At 42.9% G+C, this 9974-nt stretch overlaps 1 protein-coding gene across 1 annotated transcript in view; it reads left to right on the forward strand.

The window, feature by feature from the left end:
• Positions 1–8042, forward strand: part of LOC128753317 (mastermind-like protein 3) — a 78000-nt gene extending 69958 nt beyond the window's left edge. Inside the window, exons 5-6 of the mRNA XM_053854903.1 lie at positions 561–648; positions 4835–8042. Of these exons, the coding sequence (XP_053710878.1) occupies positions 561–648; positions 4835–5892 (1146 nt within the window). The 3' untranslated portion in view covers positions 5893–8042. The remainder of the gene's footprint in view (positions 1–560; positions 649–4834) is intronic.
• The last annotated feature ends 1932 nt before the right edge of the window (positions 8043–9974 follow it).

The raw sequence follows: 9974 nt of genomic DNA on the forward strand, positions 1-9974 counted from the left end.
ATTCAAACTGATGCTACTGTAGCTACTGTGTCTGTGATGTCCATCTAGATCCCTATACACCTAAGACATCTGACGCATGTTATTCAACTGTGACATACGCTTCATCTTGTTCTATGTAAACATCTGGTTCCACATTTAATATTACGAATGATGTCTTGAGTCTAGTTCAATTAGAGGTCTAGAACTTCTCAGTAGCATATTTAATGCTAAAAGTGGATGTATGGCTTTCAGCGATGCACCATCATTCTGTGCTGTTGTTGAATGCCAAATTCTCCTTATAACATACTGTACATACTCAACAGCATTCCTTATGAGTGTCATTTTGAAATGGTCCTACATTAATGATGCATCTTCCCCTACTGCTCCATCCATGTATGGTTAACATGTGTTGCAACTGACTGTATTTGTTGCAGTCTTCTAAATTCACACCTTATTTGTGTGTGACTTTTGTGGTGGTGAATAAATGGTCACCTGTCGCTGTGTTTGCTTGTGTTTTTGTTCAGCTGATGTTTGTCCACTTCCTTCATATTGATTGTATGTGATTCTGTGTTTGTATGTAGCTGCAACAGCAGCAGCAGCAGCAGCATCTACCAAGACAGATGAGCCAGGGCCAGAGGAACCCTTACCCTCAAGTCAATCAATTCCAAGGTAACTTGTATATACATATTCACCGTTTATCTTTGTTGAGTGTTTTTGCTTTAAAGACAGAAATCATGACTATTTAATAATCTATATTTCTAGTTACTACTTTACCAGGGATGCACCAAAATGAAAATTCTTGGTCGAAAGTGAAAAACGAAAATTAGGCGACGAAGGCCAAGAACTGAAAACCGAAACACCAAATGAAGATTGCATTTATGGCTGTGATCATTGCATTCCAGCCACATTTAGTCAAGTAATAAATAGTCAATCATAATAGATTCTGAAAACATTCATGTGGCACTGACACAACACACTTCAAACAATATGCGATATAAAATTAAATTAAATTCAAAACAAAGCATTTTGTTGTCAAGCCGTAACCCAGTCATGAATGATGAACGTTTAACATTACAGAGATGTTCTCTCATAAAAACACTAAGTGCGTTTAAGTCACCTGCATTTTAACATTTACTGACTACACTAAAGAGCATCACAACGAGTACAAATGTAGTGACATGACTGTCACGTTTGCTATTAGCGCTATATGCAGTCCAGACCACAGAGGATTTCCATCATGTAAGAATTGCAATGTAGAGAAATGCTTTGCAAATAGTAATGTCAGCTTTACACATACCTCGATTGGTCGGATTTTCTCAGAAAGACCATCACGCCGCAGACATGTACAGAGGGTTGCACCCATTAGCCGTGGTTTTGCTTGCGTTATGATAACATACAATTTTGTCCAAAAACTTTCTGGGGCCAAATTTTCGGTGGGTCCCTAGTTATGTTATATTGAGGGTTTCACCTCATAGAAGTGGCGTCTTTTTTCTTCATAGTAGAGGGAAAGAACTATAAACCCTTTGGGCGCCAGAGTTTTTCATTAAAGCATTTAACATTGGTATCACAAAAGGTTGTAGCTTAAATGGTTACGGACATAGGCATTTGCTAAATGACCTTGAGCAGAATTAATGTTCTCTGCTGAGAAGACACATCAAAATGTACCACCCAATGCAATGTAAATGGGCATGATAATTGATAGGGAATGATATGCAATATAAATAGTGAGGTAGTAATGCTAGTATGACCGTGACATGATCAGATTTTTTTTTTTAATTTAGGGAAGAGAAGGGAAAGCTCTCATATATGCTGAGTAGTTGTCTATGATTAGTGCAACTCCAAACATCGGCATGGAGTAAACAGTGCCTTGTTATAAAATGGAGGTGATGGATTAGAGAGGGATTAGATTAGATGAATGATGAAGGAGGGTGGACAGATGGAGCGAGAAGGAGAAGAACAGGGTGAGAAGGGATGGCTCTGATCTGACCTGCATGTCTCTGGGTCATGGAGACATACAGGTCATGAAGAGGTGGCAGTCTGCAACCGATCTCAGCAGAATGAAACAATGTGCTGTAGTCTGCCCTTACCTCTGTAGGTGGCGCTATTGTACCACACGGTGATAGAGACGGTGAGGCTATAAGGGATGTCTGTGTACAACTGCAACAGCATCTTAGTCGACAGTTGCAGTTTCCTCAGCTGCTGCAGGAAAAACTTTCTCTGCTGGGCCTTCTTGATGAAGGAGTTGATGGTCAGCTCCCATTTGAGGTCCTTAGTGATGGAGGTTCCCAGGAAGTGGAAAGAGTCCACAAGGGAAATGGGCGACTCAGCCATCATGAAGGGGTATGTAGGAACTCTGACTCTCCTGAAGTCCACAATCATCTTCACTGTCTTTTGTGCATTCAGCTCCAGGTTGTTGTGGCTGCACCAGGACACCTGTCGTTCCACCTCCTTCCTGTAAGCTGACTCATCTCCATCTGAGATGAGCCCAATGATGGTGGTGTCGTCCACAAACTTGATCATCTTTACGGACTGGTGTCAAGAGGTGCAGCAGTTGGTTTAAATCGAGAAGAGCCATGGAGAGAGAACAGTAGAAGAAGTAGAACAGAAGTTTTCGCCTTTTATTGCTCAGCCATCTGACACAGTTCTCTATTGGATGGAAACCTGGGCTGTTCTCTCGAGGTTTCTACCTGGAAGAGGCGGCTTTTCCTTGCCACGGTTCCATTGTCGTTTGCCTCTGAGGCTGCATGATTACCTGAATAGAGAAGTGGTGTGCAGCTTCAGTATTATCATGTTTATATTACCAGTCCATCCACAACTATCTACTGTAAATAATCCTATGCATACTATTGTGGAAAATGACTCTTGGACTTATGTGGACCCTTCACAGGCTGTTTAAACCATATGCGTCACTGTTTTGGGTTGGGAAGTCAACACTTATGTTTGTAAAGGGTTGAAATCAAACAAAGAAAGAGAGAAGCCTTTTATTTCTGATCCACCTCTTGTTCAATGCACACATCTTTTCGATTTATTCAGACTCCACTTTCTAACCTCAATGAGTGGCTCAAAATGATCTGGAACATGGGATCTAACAGATAAACTCTATCAAAATTAAACTGTAGCTGTTATATCACTAGATAACGCATTGAATCACACATATATTGCATGACATTGTTTCATGCCTTCCTCCCTGTTGGGTCCTAACCAAGAGAACAGGAGACATCCCATACATTACTAATCTTCAAACCACGTCCTCTCATGTCAGATATCTGCTCTCTGATTTTGTTCAGTCTCCCACTTTCTCGCTCTCTGGTAGGAAAAAAAAGATTTTTCCTTCTCGGCCTGTTACCATGGCAACTTGTCTGTCCTGGATCCTCCAGAGTTTTGGTGAAGTCAGAGAGATAGATGAGCAGAGGGAACGAGGGAGGGAAGGGGTCTGAGGGGAAGATACATTGAGTGCAAGAGTGAGTGTGAAAGGTAGATGAAATAATGGAGGGCAATATACAAGAGAAAGACTATCTATCAACTATCAAGTCAATTTGTTATGAGCTCCTGCTCCATGTTTACTTTTTACATGCCTGTAGTCCTGAAAATTATTTAAATGATTTACAAATACTAGTTGACCACAACAGAACCCAACTGCAGGGCCCCCAGCCAGGCAGGAGCTGGGCATAGAGTTGGTTCCCATGTCCCTAGTCAATGCCTACTCTGTTGCTCCACTTATCTGGACCTAGATGTTGTTTTAGCCAGGCTCGTGATTTGACACACATTGCCACAATTATGACCCCACTTACTGAATGGACTGAATGGATCAGAGTAATCTTTCGAGATTCATGCAGCAGCGTCAGGTAACAGGCAGAGTATGGAGAGTGTGTGCAACTATGGGCTGGACATGAACCCCTCCATCAAAAGCAGCTATGCCACACTACTGACTGGTGGCCGGTTACAACATGGGTCACTTCAATTCTAGTCAATGATGATGTTTCCCCTTAGTATACTCACTCTAAAATGGTCCACAAGCGGTGTGCCACAGTTCAGCGCCAAAAAATATGCAGCATTTGTGTGTTTTCCACCAACAGCTTGGAGACCACGTCAAACTAGGCTAGAGAGGATCATTCAGGCCAGAATGGAAAGTGTAGGGGATGCAGTGTATCATCTTACTCTGAAACATTAAAAATACAATATCCCTTGCTACTTGACATCAAGGAACGTAGTAAAGAACGTAGAACAAGGAAAGTAGTAAAATAAAGCTCATGCATGTGAGGCGTGGGTCGGACAGTCCGAGTAAACTGCTGCTGGTGGTCATTGGTGGAAGACATCAATGCCACAACGTTATTTCATCATACTCTCTCACACACCTCACACAGCTCTGCTACACAGCCACACTTGCATACATGCCAACACAACACATCTACATTCTGTAGTAAACACACAATCCTCCTGTGAACTGGAGAGTCTAGCTGCTGCAAAGCTACTTTGCTGCAGCTTCTGGTGTTACAGGTTGCTCGGAAGCATGTATCACAGCAGTGCTTTGGTGGTTCTGTGGCATCAAAATACTGTGTCGCTGAACCTACATGCCTTTAATTTGGTCTGAGCATATTGACAGAGTGGGCCATTTGTAATGTCATGTCGACCGTCTACAGTGAATGTCAGGTCTTCTCAGTGATTTCAAGTATACTATGGCCTCTAATGTTTGCAGGGTGACACAGAGATGAGGAGCAGTCTGTCAGGTGTATTTTTACCAGGAGTCTTACAAATATCCTACAACTGTCATTCCTGAAGACCCCATTGTTCCAAAACTTTAAACTTTAAACAATGTTTCAGTGTTCAACGTTCTGACTTGTGTTGCTCTCTCCAGGTCCTCCACAAGATCTCGCCACAAGGAGCCAGGCACTCCAGACCATTCGGGCTGCTCGTCTGCTCCAACAGCAGCAGCAGCAGAACCAGCAGCAAATGGTCCAGATGAATTCTGTCCAGGGCCAGGGAGGCTCAGTAGGACCCCAAAATGATATGGGCCTCCCCTACGGTAACCAGGGGGGCAATCAGGGTTCTCTCTATGGGCTCAACCCCTCCATGAGCCATATGATCCACCAGCAGCAGCACCAGAGCCAAAGTGTCCAAGCCTCGATTGGTCTTCCACCACAACAGAACCCTACTGCAGGGCCCCCCAGGCAGGCAGGAGCGGGGCATGGAGTTGGAGGTTTGCCAGGAGGTCCTAGCAGTGGCGGAGCCGGAGGCTATGGTGGGCAGGGGATGCTGATGAACACTTTAAATCCGCAGCCCCTGAAAGGACCACAGAATGCCAAAGCCCAGGCACAAAGGCTACAGAGCATGCTAGGAGCTGGAGCAGGTGGAAGTGGGATGGGTCCTGGGGGCTGGCCCCAGCAGCAGGCCATTGGAGGAGCAGTTGGAAGGACTACAGGGGCATCTGGAGGAGACATGGTGGGCTTCAGTTCAGCACAAGGTTACGGAATGCAGCCTGGCCAGCCTCCACGAATGACCAAGCAACATTTCCAGGGACAGGGAATGGGTCAAGGGATAGACCCAAGGATGGGGAACCCTTCTGCAGGTATGGGTGGCCCAATGCTAGCCCCTCACATGACTAGTCAGCCAAGGACCAACCAACCACGACCGATGGTCATGAACCAAGGGGTGATGGGCCAGGGCATGAGTGGGATGGCAGGTTTGGCGCCTGGAATAGGAGCAGGAGGAGGACCAAGCGGACCATACGGACCAGGGGCTGTTGGGGTAGGCAGCCAGACACAGGGCTACCAAAGGACAGCCAATCAGGACATGTCTTCATATGGGTATGGGGGCACGCCCTCTGGGGGAGGAGCCTTTGGATTGGCAGATGGATCAGGGGTGGAGCTGGACTCAAATGATGGTTGGATGGATGAGTTTTTCCCAAACCAATAGCCAACAAGAAACTGGACGCACGTTTATACTGGAGGAATTTCAAACAATCGAATGAAGGGGGCATGTTATACAAAACGTGAGCAAGATTTCGAAGGTTATCTGTTTTATGTGTGATATCTGCACTCTGATATCGTGTCTTGTGTGCATTAATGAATGACAACCCAACCCCGCCCCAAACCTAACATAATCAAAATATTCATGTTGGAATTTTGTTTTCGTCTGACTGACACAAGACTCTAGACTCTCTGCTGTTTGTGTCTTTCACTGTCACCTGTAATGTGGTTCTCTGTATTCTGCTTCCTTCATTCTTTCTTGGTCCAGAGACTTGTCACGCACTCCCAACGCTCTTGTTTAAATTTTCCACCTCGCTACAAAGCAGACAGTTATCTGTCGCCACCAAGGAAAGAACTTGTCACTCTCTAACTCCTGCTGGAAGCTACTGACTTGTTTAGTGAGGTGTGACGGGAGGGCGGAGTCCATTTCCATACTGAGGTTGTAATGACAGACAAGCACCAAATGTGTCAGAAAGTGAATGGACTGCGGAAGATATACACACACAAACACGTTTGTCTTCCTATCTTAGTGAGGACCATCACTGACATTATGCTTTCCCCGGCCTCTCACCCTAAACCTAATCATCTAAAACAAATAGTAAAACGTGACCTTAACTCTTAAAACCCAATTATAATAACCTAGCTATTTTGTAGTTTTAACCCTCAAAAGGAGGCATAACTAAGTGAGCCCAAAATGTCCTCACTTTGCAGAAATGTTCAAACTCATACAGGTTCTCACAAAGATAGAAGAACAAGAACACACACACACACAGCCAACAGAAGCCTGAGCTAATTTAACATTCAATCCACCACAGGTATGAAAAATGGCATCTTAAATGCCAGAGGGTCACAAAGCTGAATGCTCACTGAATGTATCTAACACCACAAGTGACTTCTATTTCCTAAACTCATTGAAAGCCCACACATTTCTGCCTTTTTTAATTGCAGAACATAGCTGCACTCATGTCTCGTCAATGAAAAACATAAAAAGTGCTGTCTGTTAGTTTGTGTTGTCCTCGACTGTGGTGACTGCTGCGCTACCATCACTCCCAACTGTGACCTTGTCCACCACTTGACTTTGAAAATCAACCACTGTTTGACCATCAGTGTTCTGGATCACATCTATCAAAATAAACCACTGCTTCCAATGAATACCCTCCTCTTTGTCAGTGTCCTGCACATGTGTGTGAGCTACTCGCCTGGATCACTGGAGGATGACAGAGCTTGTACTCACCTGAAAGAGCATTTGGTGGATGAACAAACCAAAACTGCCTTCTTCTCTGTAAACTAGGCTCTTGTCTCCATATAGTCGTTGGTGTTCTACAATCCAGCCCTTTAACGCTCACATATCATGCCTGTAGTCCTGTGCGCATAGCTGTCTTCAGTAGCACCCACCAGTGAGCTTCTGTGGTTACACCTTTGTCTTTGGGGTAACAGATCTGTTGTTTCTTTGAGAATTTTTGAGTTCAGCTGCAAGGCATTGGTCGGGGCATGATGCTGGGAACAAACCTTGCTTTTTTTGACACACTTTAAGGAGGTCAGGAGAAAGTGTCTATGTCCATGCTTCTTTGAAGTGAAAGCTATCCTCTCATCCCCTCTTGTACTGGGACCAAGTCTGTAGACATTTCTAACAAAACAGAAAAAAAAAACTTGTTGATGTTCTTTGTTTTATTTTAACTGTTTTTTTTAACTGGTGCTGACATATATGTGACTATGAGAAGAGTATATAAAGATAATGGCTATTTGTACATATGTTTTTACAGGTTTAAATACATCAGATAATACAGTCTCTACTCTGTAAAGAATTTACTGTTTGTTGAAAAATAGAGTATTTTTATTTTTTAAGTTTTTCTGTTTCTCTTTTAACCCATCTGAGCTATGTCATTGCACTTCAGACAATGTCTTACTACTAATTTGTATCGTAAAATCTCTGTTTTTTCTGTTTTGTTTCCTAGTTTTTAATTGGCCTCTGTTCTTAACCAGTGCTTATTTCTTTTCATTCTGTACAGAATCCAGAAATGTCAACAAAAGAAGCTGGGTTTTTTTGTTTTTCAAACAGATACAATAAAGAGAGCGTTTTCTTGCTGATCATTTAAAATGTGAATTTGTGATTTTTTTTTTTTTTATTTGAACTTTACAGTCATTGGATTTAAGGTTGTGTCCACGCTTCAAATACAGAAGTCCTTGTTGAAACAAGTGTTACAATGGGAGCCAACAAAAAAAATCAGAACATAAAAAAGTCAACCATTGCCGTAAAAATATATACCATTGTCAAACTGGTGGAGATTTTGGGGCTGTTGTTTGAATTTCTGAACAATGCAGAAACACATGAGGCAGTGGTGTGTGTCAGGAATGATGTACCTGGACACTGTACAACTGGTTGTCCACTATTCATTATATGGGACATGAAATCCCATTTCCTGTCTTCCTCATGGACAGAGCTACTAGTGCTGTCCTCTGTGGTGTTGACTGCTTATGTTAAATCTCATTTCCTCACATCAGTGTTTTAATGGCTTCTCTTGGAAGTGGCCTAATAAAGGTACGTGGGAATTGACATGCTACAAATAGTAGAAAAAGATGACAAAAACCGAAACCATCTGAAAATTTCCCAGAAGCTACATTGAAGCTGGGGTATTACTCGACGGGAAAAGAAATCAGTTTTTTTTTTTTTTTTTTTACAAAGGTACAAATGGCAACCAGTCTCAAGATTTTAGATGTAGAAAATAGATCAGTTTTGCCCCCCGTTCCTTCCCTTATAGATTGTGACCTGATGGAATAATCAGGAGAATTTCAATTCAAATTAACACATAAGCCTCTAAAGATACATCCTTGGCCCTTGTGTCCAATGTGAACGATCAATCCTTTACTAAACATGGGACAAATGATGTGAGACTGTTCCGGTGGATGTGGCATTGAAACAGTTCAACAAAAGATCGTCTAATTAGTCATCTGTTGTAGGTTACTTGGCCACTTCCTCATCGTGGTTATTGTACCAGCAATAGACACCTGCTTGTTTGTTTGTTTGTTTGTTTCAATTTTTAATGGGTTTTGTTTGGCAGCGTAGTCTTCATGGAGCATTCCATTCAAAAACAACCGAAAACCTTAAACAACCTTTCTTAGTACTCATTCACTGAAGAGCCCCATGCAGCTCTAGAGCCTCGGGATATACACCCACAGCTCATCAGCCATGCCAACATATATTTCCAAAACATACCTTTTTCCTGTGCAAGCCACACCCTCCTCTCTTCCCCACCCCCACTGTTACTACACACTCATGACATTGACAAATGGAGACGAACAATGACAACATCATTACTCATGTTTAGCATAGACAGGACACAGGGAGCAGAGGACTAAGGGCAGTAAAAGGTGGAGCACAGTGGAGGTACGATTCCCTCCAGCCTAAGCCTCACTATCTCCTCTGTGTGGCTGATGAAGTCTTCATCACTGGAGTGGTGGAAGTACAACTCATGGCAGTTGCTGAGACTGAAAATCATTGCTTTTGTCCACAGATCTAATCATAGCTGAGTAGCCGCAGGCCTGCCACGAGCTGCCCATTCTTCCTTTCCAAATCAACTGCTGACTTCTATAAATCACTCATTGTTTTGAATGCCAAGCTTTCAGACACTTTCCCTCACAAGGTGGTTTGGGGGGCTAACTAAACACATTCTCACTGCTTTGGTTCACTGGTCTCATTGACTTACGGGATTACTACTACCACTTACTTACGACCATGGCTTTTATTGTATTGTATTGTGTTTTCACGAGTCATGGAACTCAACAAAATGCTCCACAGTTGGTTGAAATCCTAACAAGAATTTTGGTAAGAATTTAATGTTTGGAAAGATTAAGAATTGATTCTGTTTTGAGCAAATAGTTCTCCCACAGTTGATGCATCGGATGCAAAGTCAGTTTTTTTTTTTTTACTGCATGGTCACAGTTTCATTCACGACTCATGGCAAACTCAGACTTCATACACTGCTTCCTCCCCTTAAATGTGTGCACCTGTTGTGCAGTACACAGATTTAA

Source organism: Synchiropus splendidus, chromosome 2 (assembly GCF_027744825.2).
Source record: "Synchiropus splendidus isolate RoL2022-P1 chromosome 2, RoL_Sspl_1.0, whole genome shotgun sequence".
Lineage (NCBI taxonomy): Eukaryota > Metazoa > Chordata > Actinopteri > Syngnathiformes > Callionymidae > Synchiropus > Synchiropus splendidus.